This window comes from Dama dama, chromosome 4, assembly GCF_033118175.1.
Source record: "Dama dama isolate Ldn47 chromosome 4, ASM3311817v1, whole genome shotgun sequence".
Classification (NCBI taxonomy): domain Eukaryota; kingdom Metazoa; phylum Chordata; class Mammalia; order Artiodactyla; family Cervidae; genus Dama; species Dama dama.
This window is the reverse complement of record NC_083684.1, coordinates 55217786-55233410: the sequence shown is the minus strand read 5'-3', so window position 1 is coordinate 55233410 and position 15625 is coordinate 55217786. Positions and strand designations below refer to the sequence as shown.

At 57.4% G+C, this 15625-nt stretch overlaps 1 protein-coding gene across 2 annotated transcripts; it reads right to left on the bottom strand.

The window, feature by feature from the left end:
- Positions 1–3109: 3109 nt before the first annotated feature.
- On the bottom strand, positions 3110–14115 carry CCDC97 (coiled-coil domain containing 97). 2 transcript variants are annotated; one of them, XM_061139370.1, is made up of 5 exons: positions 13870–14103; positions 10183–10638; positions 7618–7896; positions 7055–7184; positions 3110–5250 (listed from the first exon to the last, which is right to left on the bottom strand). In XM_061139370.1, exons 1-5 carry the CDS (start codon positions 13913–13915, stop codon positions 5130–5132), a joined length of 1032 nt encoding a protein of 343 aa, XP_060995353.1. In that variant the 5' UTR covers positions 13916–14103; the 3' UTR covers positions 3110–5129. The 2 variants fall into 2 exon arrangements, with proteins under 2 accessions (XP_060995353.1, XP_060995354.1); XM_061139371.1 differs by lacking the exon at positions 3110–5250 and adding an exon at positions 5961–6857 and having other exon boundaries at positions 13870–14115.
- Positions 14116–15625: the final 1510 nt, after the last annotated feature.

Sequence of the window (15625 nt, the reverse complement as noted above, 5' to 3'; positions counted from 1 at the left end):
GAGATGCCGGCAAGGACACAAGGATATGAATAGTAGTCACTGTGGCCCCAAGAGGATGTGGCATATGTATGCACACATTTACACAGAGGTTCAGATATGGGTAAAGGTCCCACAATGTCCCAGTCGCCTGAGTGCCACGGTGGACACACAAACACCTGTGGGACCCACGAGTCATTGACTGGGAGACCTGGTGCCAGCGTGACACAGCGCCCCATTCCGTGCCCACAGCCCAGCCTTGAGTTCCGCGGGGACACACCATAAGCAGAGACCTAACAGGGACACAGCAAGACGCAGTGACACAAGTTTTTTCTGTGGGGTCCTGGTCACAACCACCGCACAGCAGACAGAGGAAGAGCAGTGTCCGGCACACACTCCTCGCGGCATCCGAGCCGCTCAGGAAATGAAACAGTCTCGGGTTGCGACCCACCAGCAGTTACACAAACATCCTCCGAGGGGTCACCGTCACCCACAGGCACAGCGTGCACGCACACGGCCTGACACGTCACGGCCCCACCCGGGCGCGTCCCACACACAGAGACCTGACACGTCAGGGCCGCGCAGACCGCCGGGCGGGCGGCCGTGCCCACTCGGCCTGACAGCGGCCGCTCCACACGCGCAGCCCGGGGAGTCCCCCACGGCCCTCCGGACGGCGGCCGCCCCGTCATACCCAGACGCGCTGTCACACCCCGGGGCCCAGACGGAGAGTCCCCCACACCCAGACACACCCCCGGGGCCGCGGCCCTCACACGCCCAGCTCGCGCCAGGGCCCCGGACAAGTCCCGGCCGCGCACGGAGCCGCGCGCTCCCGCGGCCGCCGAGCCCGGCCCCGCCCTCGGGCCACACCCCGCCCACCTGCCCGGGCGCCGGGGGCAGGGAAAGCCGCGGGCTCAGCACCTTCCGGGCCGCTCCCGGCACCGGGCCCCCGCGGGGAGGCCGGGCCCAGTGGGACCGGCCGCCAGTCAGCCGCAGGCAAACCCGGGGCCTCGGGGGGTCCCGCCGCTCCCCTCCCCCGCCCCCGCGGGCAGCCCTGGCGGGGAGGGAAGTCGTGGGGGGAGCCTGGGTTCCGGCTGGAGCCCCAGCTTCCCGTCCGGCCCCCACGGGGCAGGAAGCGGGGCCGAGTGAGGCCAGCCCAGGCCTTCCTGCCCCCTCCCCCAGACGTGCCTGGGACCTGGGACGGGGTCAGCGAGAGAGGGAGAAAAGGGAGAGGGGCGGTGAGGGGGAGGGAAAGAAAATCCCCTTCTCTCTCCATCTCTGGACATCCGGTGTGTTGGTGTCTTTCGTGTTTCTGATGTGAATGTGTGTGTGTGTGTGTGTGTGTGACTGTACTGCATTCGTGGCGCTTGCACCTGCTTTGTGTTTCTGTTGTACAGCTGGTGTGCACGCTTGGGTTCTGTGTTCTGACACCATGTGATTCGGCTAGTCTGTGTGTGTAAGTTGGTTGTGACCCTGGAGTGTTATGTGTCTAGATCTTGTTTCTCAACACCCTTGCTTTTCTCTGGGTGTAAATTTGTACATTCTTGGCTTAAGTTTGAGTAGACGTGTGTTTATGGGTCTGTGAGAAAAGTGTGTTTCCAGGAGGTACAGTGTGTGTGTGTGTGTTGTGTTTCCTGCTCAGGCTGTTTTCAGCATGTGTGTGTAACAGTTCCCAGTGCGTCTGTGGGAGCAGCTTCTGGGTTACATTGTTTCGTGATCAGTGTGTGTTGCTGGTATTCTGAGCATGTTTGTGTCTATGGGGTGTGTCTGCCACATGCTTGCTGTCCTCGCGGTGTGTGTGCGTGTCCATCTCCGGGACTGGTGTTCTCAGCCCCTGTGGGGTCTGTGAGCAGGTGGTGTCTGCATTCTGTGTCCCCACATGTGGGCTGATGACTTCAGTGTGTGAGCAGCTGCTTGGGTCTCTATTTTGCGCTGTCGCTTTGGAGTTTTCGGTGGAGTGTGTGCTCATGTTCACGGGCAGCTGCCCGTGCAGGGCTGCATTTGTGCTGGTGTCTCCAGGGTAGGGGGGCATCCCGTGTCCCCAGTGAAGCCGCTGGCGTCCCGAGTGACGCGCCTGACGGCCTCCATGCCGAGTGGAGGCTGGCTGTGCCTGCGGCCGCGTCCCCTTGCCGGCTGGTGCCACGTTGGCTCGGGGCTGGCTGTGGCGGGCAGGGCAGGGCAGGGGCTGTGGTGGGCACTGGACCCACGCCCGGACCGCGGTATAAATATCTTGAGCTGCCGGCGGCTGTGTTTACTCGGCCCCAGCCCGGGGGCGGTAGCAGCCCGGCAGGTCCTTGGGGGCGGGGGTGACCAGGCCACAGCACAGTCACTTCCTTCTGGCCAGACAGGCCACAGCCTCGCTGCCCCTTCCCGCCCCCTTTCTGAGTGGGGGCGAGGTGGTGACCCCTCATCCTGGGCTCCCAGGGGCCACCAGTGAAGTCCTGACCTGCACATTCCCGCTGGGCTTCCCAGGATCTGGGAAAGACCAACAGAGGGGGGACGAGGGGGGTGGGCCAGGAGACAGCAGAGAGGGGTAGGAAAAAATGAGGGTGAAGCCAAGAGGAGCAGCTGGGGTGGGTGGGGGGGGGCGGGGAGCTGCTACAGAAAGGTATGGGGAAGCAGAGACTGAGAGGGAGGGAAAGACAAGGAGAAAGATGTAGGGGGCAAAGCGGCGGTTAGGGAAGGGCCTGAGAGAGAAGAGATGAAAAGTGACAGGGGAGATGCCGCCCCAGAGAGAAGACGGAACCAGGGGAGGGGCAGAGGAAGGAGGGGACAGCGAGGACAGGGGCTGGGACAGGTTTAGCTCTGGCGGGATGCACAGAGCTGTCAGATGGGGGGGGTGGCTGCCAGCAGAGCCTGACCAGGACAGACCGGAGACACGGGGGTGGGGGCCGGATGCCCTCGGAGGGGCTCTCCCCTCCCTGACTCAGCCTCTCCGCCCACCCGAACCCCAGGAGCGGGAGTGGAGGGGTAGGCGCCTCTCTGGGCACCTCCGTGTCTCAGCGGCTCTGACGGGGGTGTGTCTCCGGGCTCCACCTCTGTGTCTCGGTACAGACGCTCCTGCTCCGCCATCTGACTAACCCTAATTCTGACTCAAAATGCTGTCTCTCATCACTTAAAAAATTATATAACAAACTTATCTATGGCACAGAATATCACAAATTTAATCATCCAATGGAAAATGTACAGATCATCCAGGGCTGATACTTGTGGTATGAAAGACCGCTCACAACTTGAGGGCATGAACACAAGCACCTGAGACAAACACCCCACCCTCTTCTCCTTTCCAAACCATGGGCCTGGCTGATGGGATAGCCTTGGGCCTCCTCTTGAGATGCACTGTCAGTGCTGAGAATATGTACCGCACGGGATCTCTGTGATGGTTCAGTGATTCAGGTACCGACTAAACACTAGAAGATTCCATGTGTCTGTGGAGAGGAAGGACAGTGCCCAGCATACCAGGAGGGCCCCAAAGGCATTATTCTCTGTTAGCGGCCTCAGCAGCTAACTCTCCTTCAGGCGGTACCCCGAGAAATAGGTGCGTCTGTCCACTCCACGTGGCCCTGAGAGTGGACAAGCAGGCCAGGAGGGGGTCTCAAAGACTTGGCCTTGAGTATGTGACATCTCCTTTCCGGACCGCCCATGGCCCACACGGGATGGAATGGAGCCCTTGGTTCCTGGGGCAGTCTGGAGGGTTCAGTGCAGCATCAGGCACCTGGCCAGGGCCTGGCACAGGATCGAACTGCTCAGGAACTGGAGGCTTCCTTATTCAATCATCTCTCTGAACCACACTGACCACCCCCAGGCCCAGCCTCCCAGCTTTCACTTAGTGTGTCTGGCTCTACCTCCAGGTGACCCAGAGGGCAGAGCCAAGCCCTGGGGGTGAAGTGCTGTGGCCCCAGGAGTCCTTGGGGGTCTCCTTTCACCCTTGGCTGCATGCTGGAGGTGGCAGTTTTGAGAAGGCTTTCAGGCCAGGCCATGGCCTGGCTCACAGGAGTGAGGGGTTCCCATACCCCTCTTCTCCAACCCATGGCCTGTGTCCTCCCCCCGCTAGCAGCCAGCCCCTTCTGTGTATGTCTGCTGGGGGAGCATGAGCTGAGTGCGGGGCCATGGGAAGGCGGGACGCCTGGGTTCCCACAGCCCAGCTGCTGAGTCACCAGGCGGCCATCTGGCTCCCATTAGCCCAGGGCGGCAGGGGGCTCCATGGGGCCGGCTCTGTGGCTGGCTGGGGGCAGGGAGGCTGGGGCCGGCTGTGTGTATATGTGGGATGACTCAGGACCCATGATAACAGCCTGTGCGTATTCAGGGAGTGTAAACAGGAGAGGGAGAGGGAGGTGGAGGAAGTGAAGGAAGGAAGGGAAAATTGTGGCTGGGAGAGGGACGCTGGGCGGGGAGTCCCCCCCACCCAACCTGGCAGGCCCGTGGTCCCACGTTGCTCCTGCCCACCTTTCCCAAACCTGAGTCCTGAGGGAGCGGTGAGAGCAGGTGGCCACTCCCATGGTCTCCCTGCTGTCCACAGCGAGGCTGGGTTACCCAGCAGCCAGGATGGGGGATGCTCACGGCCTGGGGAGGGGGTGGGGATCCTGAAACCCAGAGATAAAGGTGGAGAGGGACAGAACCAGCACAGAGGCTGAGAGAGATGGGAATGTGTGGCCATGGGTCCCAAGAGCTGAGTCCACAGGAGACAGAAGGTAACAGGCAAAGAGGGGCACTTGTGAGCCGGAGACCCCAGTGCAGAGTGCAGGAGTCAGGGTAGGGTTTGGGGCGGGGCAGAGTGGTGCAGCACTGCTCTGGGGTCGACCTGGCCAGCTCCAGCCAGAGGGCCCCCTGGCCTAGGTCCAGGGGAGGATGTTCATCCCGGGCCCTGTTATGGGGACAGGGGCCAAGGCACAGAGGGAAGGGAAGAGAAAGGCAGAAAGGAGAAGCAGGGAGGTGGGGAGAGACAGAGACAGCAGGAGCTAGAAAGGCAGAGAGAGAGAGGTAAGGGGGGTACAGGGGGAGGGGGGATGCCCAGGCACAGTTGGGGAGAGGGCGTGGAGACCACCACCAGCCTTGGTGGTACTGGCAACCGCCCTGCTTTTGCTTAGAGAAAGTCCCTGAGCTGGCCTGTCATCAGTGGCCTCGTGCGGGCGGGATGCAGCGGGCGGCCGCAGCCATCAGTCCCCGTCCAGCTCTGGACTGGGCGCGTCCTCGGGCTCCTCCTCGTCGAAGTACCTCTCCTCCTCGTCCCGGGCCACGATGTCCAGGTTGTCGAAGTCGGGGTTGTCATCCACGGTGCTGCAGGGGGTGGGGCTGTCAGCGATGGGCTCTGCCTGCACCCCGGCCTCCCCACTTGTCACCCAGTGGAGGAGCTGGGGCCCAGGGTCCCCCCGAAATGAAAGGCCACATGCTGGCAGCTGTAAGTCGGAGCTAACATACAGTTGGGTTAGGCTGGGTCTCTGAGGGCTTCACACAAAAAAGTAACATTTGCCAAAGCAAGATCTTACAAGACAACTTCTGGTTTCTCTTAAAAAGCTGGAAGATGCGGTGACACATGGGCCCACATTCCCTGGAGGCAGCGCCTCCCAACCAGAAGATTCTGCCCCCCTCACCCCAGGGAACATTCGTGATAACTGGGGACATTTTGGTTGTTACAACTTGGGGGGGGGGGGGCTGCTGCTGGTGTTCAGGAGGTACAGGCCAGGCAGGCTGCTCAATGCCCGCCGCATGCAGGACAGTCCACACAAAGGATTATCTGGCCCAAAAGGTGCACAGTGCTGACAGGGAGAAACCTTGTCCTCAGGTGGCCAGGGGTCCTGTGGTGAAGAGGACCCTCCCAGGCCTGCTCACGCTCTCCGGTGCAGGAAGCCTTGTCCAGTCCAGCCTCCTCCCCTCCGATGAGACCCCTGTCTCCTCCTCACCCCTCACCCACCCTGCGGCTCTCTGTGCCCTGCAAGGCTCCTGCTCCTGCCCCCTGCCCGGATGCTCTTCCCCCAGATGTTCGCATTGCCTACCCCTCCCCTGCTGCAGGTCTCTGCTCAGAGAGCCTTTCCTGGCCACCTCATCACCCAGCCCCCTGCTTTTTCTTCCTGGCTCCCTTACCACTAGATCCTTTTTTGCCTTTCTCACTAGAGTGGGATGCCTTTGGACAGAGAACCCTTCCACTGGTTTTGTTCCCTGCTTGATCCCCAGAGTCTGGACACGGCAGCGCTGAGAACCTGGTAGTGAATGCAGGCCAGCAGCTCCCCCCACCACCCCCAACAGATGGGACAGGCTTCGGTCCACACCACTCCCCACGCTGGGTATGAATTCCTCGTGGGCATCTGGCTTTATGATGGCAGTGGTGCCCTTACTGGGTGCCCAGGGCCCAGGCACTCTACTCACTGCTTTGTGTGGGACCCTGAGAGTGATAAATGTCAAAGTGGATCAGCCAGAATTGCCTCTGGAGCTGGGGATCCTAGACTGGACCAGAGATGTTCTAGTACCAGGGGCTGGCGTGGCAGAGGCAATGAGGACCCCATGCTACTGATGAGACCCAAGGGGCTGCTTGTTCACGTGTTGTGGAGGGTGGGCCTTCTGCTGCCACCCCTGATGTTTCGGACCACAAGGTGAGGCTGCTGCGGGTGACAAAACCATCTATCTTTTTACTCTTGATACTTCACTCGCCTGTGTCCTTTTCCTTGATGGCAAAATCTCTTTTCACCCAGAGGCCTGGGGATCTTATCCCTGGGGTTGTACTGGAGAAATGAACAACCAGCACGGCGGGGGCACCCGCCACACGCCCCTCCACGCCAGGCGTTACCCTGCCAGTGACTACTTCCTGCAGCATGAGGAGGTCTGCGGTCCTGGGGACACTTCATATCAGGCCGCCACATCATCTACCTGGACGGGAATGTTTCGGTGGTCTGTCAACGTGGAGACAAATGTCAGCCCCGTTCAAAGCCCTCCTTCAGGGGAAGGGACAGAGGCTCAGAGATGGACAAAGCTACTCCAGGGTCACCCACTGACCTCTGACCTGAAACCCCTAGGCTGGGTGAACCCATAACCCCTGCCCTGTGGGGTGCCGGGGAGAGGGGGTGCAGGGGCGAGGGCAGGGGAGCACCTGTAGTCAAAGTCCCCGTCCTTGCCATCCAGGAAGCGCTGGTGCATGCGGCTGGTGAACTCTTCCCGCAGGATCAGCCTCTCCTCCGAGTCGGGGACCCAGGCCTCTGAGTCTTTGCCAGGTCTCTGGTCTGTAGGGGAGACGCCCAGGGTGGGGGTATATGAGGGGTGCACAGAGAGCTGCGTCCCTCATGCTGGGCGGCCCTGGGACCAGGGCAGTGACCAAGACGGCCCCGTCCCTACCTTCCCAGGGCATACATCAAACCCGTGACAACACAGTGTTCTGGAGGCCACAGAACAGGGTGGAGACCTGACACCCGAAGGAGGGCGGTCAAGGGAGGGCCCTCCAGGCGGAGGGAACAGCATGAGCGAAGGCCTGGAGGTGAGGGATGTCCTTCGAGGAGGGGGACAGGGATGCTGGAGAGGATGGAAGGGCCGGGGCGCTCAGGGCAGGCAGGGGAGGACGTGCCATCTGCTCCTGCAGGTGGTGCCGCCAAGGAGCTGAGGCACACAGGCCGGGGCTGGGTGTGTGGACACTGGGGCCCCCTGGCTGCCGGCCCTCACCTTCCTCATCCTCATCCTCCTCCTCGTCGTCCTCCTCCAGGCAGGCCTCCTCCTCCTCCTGCTGCTGGAGCAGCCGCTGCTGCAGCTCCCGCTCCTGGTAGGACTGGAGCAGCAGGTCGGAGAGTGGGCAGGTGGGCGTGCCGGGGGGGCCAGGCGTGGGCGGCCGGTGGGCTGGGGTGCGGGCGCTGAGCTCCTCCTGGGTCAGGTACTGCCCGATGTACTGCTCGTACATCAGTGGGGCCCGGAAGCGCATCTGCTCGTCGCTGAAGTATTCGCCCCCTGAATGGAGGACACAGGGTGGGCTAGGGGTCAGGGGGCGGCGGGTGAGGCGAGGGGCTGGGTGGGGGTGAGCATCTGGGCAGACCTGTGTCCACCCAGGCGTGGAACCACACTGACTGGAAGCTGTAGACACACAAGTGTGTGATTGTCCAATTCAGGAATGCAGTGAAACATGCACAGATGTCTGAGGTCGTGACCACGAGGACTCACGAACGTGTGTGAGTACGTGAACGTGACCAGGCCTGTGTCTACGTGTGGACTCACATGTCCCAAGTTTGTCAGGTGCAGTCAGGTTGCTGGACATTCTGGCCCCTGAGGCCCTGGTGGCCTAGGGCCCGTGTCCAGTTGTGCTGGCAAGGATTTGCACCCCGTGTGTGCGTGCACATGCGTGCGTGCACACATCAGCACACTGCTTGGGCCCCTGCGTCTCAGAGCTGGTGAGCAGGGCATTGTGGGCAGGTACACTGCACACAGGAGCCAGTGTGTAGACGGTGCATGCCTGTCTGCTGAGCCTCCTTCTGGCTGTTGCCTGGACACGCCTGCACTGCTGGGCACGTAAGAGTACATCTGCATGGAGCAGGCGTGCGTGTGCACCGGATCAGGTCTCACAGGGCACCTGCCCCGGCGTGGGCATCCCTGTTGGTCCCTGTTGGTCTGGCACCTCCCCTGGCTGTCTGGCCCTGCAGAGGCGGCTCCGTCCCTTAGATAATGGTTCAGCCTGCCCAGCCCCGCCCTCAAGAGCCCTGTCTTGGGCTCCGTCTTGTCCTCCCTCTTACCCCCATGGCTCTGTTTCCGGTGTTTCCCACCACATTCAGTTTCTCTCTCTCCTTATCTCTCACCGGCACGCTCTCTCTCTGGGTCTCAAGTTTCTCCCTCCCCTCCTCTGTCCCTCTGTCTCCCCCCATCTCTGTCTCTCCCGCTTCCTCAGTTTCTACCATCTCACCCCACTTCCTTCATTCACTCACTGTCCCTCAGCTCTTCATCCCTGCTCCTCATCGGTCACTGTGTCCGTCTCCAGTTCCCTTTCTCTATAGCCTGTGCCTTCTCTCTGACTAGAATCTTAACCCACCCTCTCCTTCATTTGCTCTCATCTTTTAACATCTTTTAGTTCTGGTGTCTTCAGTCACAAAGCTGCTTGTAATTACATCATGGTCAAAAAGGGACCAATGTTACACAAAAATTTTTAAAATTTAAAAATTAAAGAAAAGAGAAAAAGGTACTGATATTTTCTGTCCTGTTTTTTTTTTTTTCCTGTTTTGTTTTTTTAAAGATTTTTTGAGGTGGACCATTTTTAAAGTCTTAATTGAATCTTGTTACAACACTGCTTCTGTTTTGTATTTAGGGTTATTGGTCCTGAGGCATGCGGGGTCTTAGCTGCCTGACCAGGAGATGAACCTGTACCCCTTGGACTGGAAGGCGAAGTATTAACCACTGGACACCAGGGAAGTCCCACTGATGTTTTTCTCCATGCTTTTCACATGTGTGTGTGTTTCAAGAGGCCTTTCCTGAACATATTCCCCTTGGTTTCTGGCAATGCCTCTTTATACAGTATGAGTAGGGACCTAGTTTTCCTGAGGGATGACCAGTTATCACAGTGCTGGACACTGTGTCCTTGACCCGCTGGTCTGAAATGGCACTAATGTCATCTGCAAAGTTCTAGCCCTTCTCACTGCCTGTCCCATTCTCTTCCCCTGAGTCCCTGTTTGTCTCTCCCTATCATGCCCAGTCACCTCACATTTCTGTCTCTGTCTCTCCAGGATCTCTGTTTCTGCTCTTGCCCCCTTGTTTCTACTTCCTCTGCCCCAGTCTCCCCTCCCACTGAGTCCGTGTGCCCGCAGTGTCCCCCCCCACTGAGTCCGTGTGCCCGCAGTCTCCCCTCCCACTCAGTCCGTGTGCCCCCAGTCTCCCCTCCCACTCAGGCCGTGTGCCCCCAGTCTCCCCTCCCACTGAGTCCGTGTGCCCGCAGTCTCCCCTCCCACTCAGGCCGTGTGCCCCCAGTCTCCCCTCCCACTCAGGCCGTGTGGCCGCAGTCTCCCCTCCCACTCAGGCCGTGTGCCCCAGTCTCCCCCCGCTACTCAGGCCGTGTGCCCCAGTCTCCCCCCCCTACTCAGGCCATGTGCCCGCAGTCTCCCCTCCCCACTCAGGCCTTGTGCCCCAGTGTCCCCTCCCACTCAGTCCGTGTGCCCCAGTGTCCCCTCCCACTCAGGCCGTGTGCCCCAGTGTCCCCTCCCACTCAGGCCGTGTGCCCGCAGTCTCCCCTCCCACTCAGTCCGTGTGCCCGCACACCTTGGATGAGCTCACGCAGGGCAGCGTAGCGGCGGTTACGCAGGCGGGTGCGCAGCGTGCGGGGGCGGGTGGTGCCTTGCCGGGCCACCTCAGCACAGTAGAAGTCTGCGCGGTGGTCACCGCGCAAGTGTCCAAAGCAGCCCAGATGCTCCTCCCGGAGGCCTGTGCGGAAGCGCTCCAGGAACACCAGCGGCTTCTCGTGGTACAGCTGGCCCAGGATGGCCACCTTCTCCCGCTCCGTCAGGTCGGGTTCGCCCTGCTGCTGGCTGCACACAGGCAGGCGGCTGGCAGCCACTGCGCGAAGCATGGCACTCACCGCCGGGTCCTCCACCTCAGGGGTGTCGGCGTCTAGGGCCCTGGGCGTTCCCTCTGCTACTTCCGCCTTGTCCTGGGGTCTGGATGGGACCGGCGTCCAGCTCAGCTCCCCCCAGTGCCCAGGACTGGGCTCAGTGCGGCCTGTGGGGAGAGGGGAGATCAGTCACTCCAGGATGGGAGAGGGGATAGGCGAGTGGGTGAAAGGGACTGAGTGCTCACTCACTCACTCATTTCCCATTTAGTGAGCACCTGTTATATTCTGGGCACTGTTCTAGGCCCTAGAGAGACCACCTTAAGCAAGAGATTGACAGTTTAGTGGGGAAGGCAGACAAATGGAAACATAATTAGTGAAAATAATAGTGTGTTAGGTGGTTCCAAGAGCTGTGTAGGAAAATTAAGAGGGAAGGAGGAGGGTATGGGGGTCAGGCTGCAGTTTTAAGTGGACAGTCAGTGAAGGTCTTGCCAAAGTGACATTCCAGTAGAGACCTGAGTTCGTCAGGGACTAAGCCATGAGATTTCTGTGGGAAGTGGCAGAGGAAAGAGCCAGTGAAAAGGCCCCTGGAGAGAAGTGTGCCTGGTGTGTTTCCTTAGTCCTTGACCACTTCATTCACTGATTCACTCAATTTTGCCTTTTCCCTTGTTCATGAAATCATCAATACATTCACTGACTCGTTCACTCATTCATTCATCCTTCTCTCCTACTTATATACATCCATCCAACCACTCTTCAGCAACTCTAAATCTATGCTGGGCCCTGAGCTGGGCAATGCTGAGGATCCACCGAGGGATCCAAATCAGCTCCCAGGGAGCACCTGGTTTGATGGGGGAAGACAGACAAGGTCAAAGACAATACAGGCACTGGTAACAGAAAAGCTGAGGGCTGGGCAAACCTTGGTGAGAGCTGTTTCTCAAAAGTGGTGGGAATTGGAGCAAGGCTACAGCAAGCAGGAAATAAGGGAAGAGGGGAAATATAGACAACTCCTTTAGGTAGCTTGACTGTGATAGGGAAGAGAAAGAGGGTGGTGGTTCTAGGTGCAATGGGCTTCAGGGAACGTTTTAATCACTGAGGCAAGAGAAGACTGGGCTGGACCATGTAAGGGGCTGTGGAAGAGAGGATAGGTTAAAAAGATGCTTGAGAGGCTGACTAGGACAAATCATGGGATTGAAGGGCTGGGAGGTAAGGAAGGCATTCGGTTAAGGTCCAGGCCTCTGGCCAGTAAACTGGTCAAACTGTCCCTGACGCAGAGGCATGGATGAGGAGCAAGTTTGGGGAAAGATGTTGAGACCAATTTGGGACATGGATGGTATGACAGGCCCAGGAGACACCCGAGGGGAGGCATTTATGAGACTGCTGGTACCTGGGACTGGAGACTTCTCAGGAGAGAAGTGTTACACTGGGGACAGAGTTACAGAAGTCAAGGAAAGCAGTGGAGCTGAAGGAAATAAGTCACGGGGAGGGTACAGGAGAGTGTGTGAGGGATGAAATGAGAGGAGGGACTAAGAAAGAGCCATGACTGGATGGGAAGGAGGCTGTGAGAGGCTAAAAATGGCCCCCCAATATAGCCACATCTTAATTCCTGGAACCCGTGAATGTTAAGCTTACATGGCCAAAAAAACCCCACAAAACTCAGAAGGTCTTTGCAGATGTGATTAAGGTATGGACCTTGAAATAGGGGGATTCTCTTGGATTATTCTGGCGGGCCCTAAATGCCATTACAAGTGTCCTATCAAAGGGAGATTTGATGCACCCTGAGAAGGCAAGGTGAAGACAGCAGCAGAGACTGGAGTGATATGGCAACAAACCAAGGAATGCCAGGAGCTGCTAGAAGCCAGGAGAGGTGAGGAATGGGTTCTCCCTTAGAGCCTCCTTGGCCCTGCTGACACCTTGATGTCAACTCAATGATACTGATTTCAGACTCCTGGCCTCCAGAACTGTGAGAGAAGAAATTTCTGTTGTTTTAAGCCACCCAGTTTGTGGTCGTTTGCTACAGCAGCCATGGGAAACTCATGCTGGCTGAGCAGGAGGAGCCCGAGAGATAGGAAGGAAATCAGAAAGAATGGTGTCATAGAAACCAAAGAAAAACTTTCAGTAAAGACAGAGGGGTCAATGGCATCAAATTCTGCAAGTAGTTTAATTAGGGAAAAAAAAACCCTGAACCGGGCCATGTGGTTTAACTACAGAGTGGGGCTTCCTTGATGGTACAATGGTTGAGAGTCCACCTTGCAATGCAAGGGACACCGGTTCGATCCCTGGTCCGGGAAGATCCCACATGCCTTGGAGCAAATAAACCCGTAGGTCACGACTGCTGAGCCTGTGTTCTGCAACAAGAGAAGCCACCACAGTGAGAAGCCCATACACTGCAACAAAGAGTAGCCCCCGGCTCTTCCACAATGAGAGAAAGCCCGTGTGCAGAAACCAAGAGCCACCCCAGCCATAAATAAATAAATACATAAATATTTCTTAAAACGACAAAAAAACAAACTACACAGGGAGGTCACTGGGGACCCTAATCTGTGCAGTTTCTGAAGGTAAAAGCCAGACAGCAGTGGGTGGGAAGAGGAGACAAATGTAAACGACTCTTTGGAGAAGATTAAATGGTATCTGGAAGGCAGCATGGAATCAAGGGATAGCTTTTTAGGTTAAAACTTTTTTATTATTATGGAATATTTCAAACATGCACAGAAGTAGTACAATGACCTCCCCCCACCCCCCACCCCAAGATACTCATTATCCAGTTTCAACAATGGCCAGTTCTTGGCCTGTGATGTTTCAACCAACCTCCTAACCGCATCTCACCCCACATACCCTGAAGCACCAGGATAGAATTTGGATGATAAAAACAAAAGCATTTTAGGTACTGATGGGAGAGGCATCAGGAGAAATAAAGTGACTGAAAACGCAAAAGAGAGCACAGAAACGGATTAACGACCCTGAGTAAGCAGATGGGACTATGGACTTTCGGGAAAGGGAATTAGAATGAAATGCGGAGAGGCGTTAGCAAATAAGAGTTTGCGTGTGAGGGGAGGAGTCAGGGGAAGGCGGTAACATGAGAAAGCAAGGTTGGCTAAGATACTGGGAGAGTTAGGCCGGGACAGGGACAGGTTTGCTAGCCTGACTGAGTTAGCCTGGTAAAGAAACGGGTTAGCCCGGGATATGAAAAAAGCTGGAAGAGGTTAATTTCGGGGGAGGCGATGGGATAAAAGAGGTCAGCCCGCAAAAACAGGGGTTAATCTGGACAAAGAGGAAGAGAACAGGTAAGGCCGAGGACAGGTGCCCTCTTTATAGAGTCCTCCTTCACCTTCAAGGGGAAACATTTCCCAGTGACACTGCAGCCCCACCCTCCTGCCACCTCCGCGCGGCCAGGACCTCACCTTCACCAGGTTCCCTCGCCGCAGTCGCGGTCGTTACGGCCTCCATCTCGATTTTCTACTTGTTACCCGCCGTGGCGAGGTCCTAACGCCAATTCCGGACGCAGGTCCTTAGAGGCCACTTCCGGCTGAGTACTTTCCTGGGACCGGGTGCTCCACGGCACCAGGAACCAAAGTTCCGGGACGAAGGCAGCCCTTCCTATGCGCACGCGTGCTGCTGTCCGGCCCCGCCCACCCCAGCAGGGCAGGAAAAGGGCGCCAGGGTCAGATAGGCTCTTCCGTGCCACCCCCGCCAACCTGAACCGCTACGAAATTGTGGGGTATCAGGAGGGAAGCACTGTTCAACCCGTGCGCTACTGACCCCAGAGCCGAGCATGCTTCATTTGGGAATGGATGAATCATGACCTCCGAGTGCTTGGGCTCTGGTTGACCTCAGTCTATCCTCTTCACCACCTCAAAGAATATTTGCTAAGTCTTGTAGCATGCCTGTCATCACACCCAGTCCCTGGTTAGCATGACTGGTGGTGAGATCAGAGACTGAACGTCCCACTTTGTGTTTCCAGGACCTGAAGAATCTGCAGGTGTGGAAAGGCGACCTTGGTCTTGATTTGCCCTAGGTGATGGGTAAGGACTGGTAAAGACTGGCATTCAAGTGCCCAGTGACCGAATGGGCAGGGCTGATGGACCCACAGGTTCAGCTAAGGGAGCTGTCCATCTCAGCCTGGAGGGCCCAGGGAAAGTTTCTTTCTGGGAGTAAAGGACACCCTGAGACCTGAAAGATGAGCAGGAATTAGGGTAAGAGGGAGGTAGAGAAAGATCTCATGTAGGAAGTGGGCAAGGCAAATCTCTGGAAGGGAAGGTGGGTATCCATAGTTCTGTTTGCTGCAAGGACTTCAGTATGGTCAAGGAATAGGAAAGTTCTAACTTGGCCCTGAGCAAACTACAAGGATCAGAGAATCTTATGAATCTATGCAAAGTTTCAAGTACACATGGGTTTCCAAGGCAGAAGTTCATGGTATTTAGAGCCTAAAAGGGATTTGTGACTCTCCCTGAACAGCCTAGTGATCTGAAGTTTGAAAGAGGAGTGGCAAAAGATAAAGCCAGTGAGGTCACCAGGCCCAGGCATGTGGGCCACGTAAGCTGAATTAAGTAGCTTGAGCTCCTTTATCCTGTGGAGAGCTAGAAAAGGGTGAGGGCATCAGGGTAAGGGACTGGAAGACAGCGAGATCTGTGAGGAGGCTGATGCAGTAACCCTGATATTATGGCTGAAAGCAGAGGAGTAACTTCCTATTTGCACCCTCAGGATAAGGGATCTGGAGCAAAGTGGCTCAGTTGCTGCTTGGAATAGATAGGGACTGACCACACTTAGATGTTGCCGAGAGGCCAGCAGAGGGCACTCTTGCCCAACACACGGACCTGCAGCTGGGGGGACTTGCCAGCCTAGAGGGCCTGAGGCCCTCTCAGCAGGGAGGCCACTTCAGGGTCACTTGTAGCCCAGATAGGCATCAACCTTGGCTCCATCTCATGTCAGATGCCTCACATTTGACCTCAAAAGTAGTCAACCTTCCTCCTCCCTTTTTTATAGCCCGTATCCCCTTCAGAAGGCTCTGAGTTCTGTGAAGGAAGAGGTGGGGCTGAACTGGCCCCTCCTGCATCCCAGTCTTGTCCCTCAAAAGGGGCCAGGAGCACAGCATGCCAGAGGGAATGAAGAAATGACTCAAGTTGCCAGGGAAGGACAGGCTGTGGGGATGCAATCTTT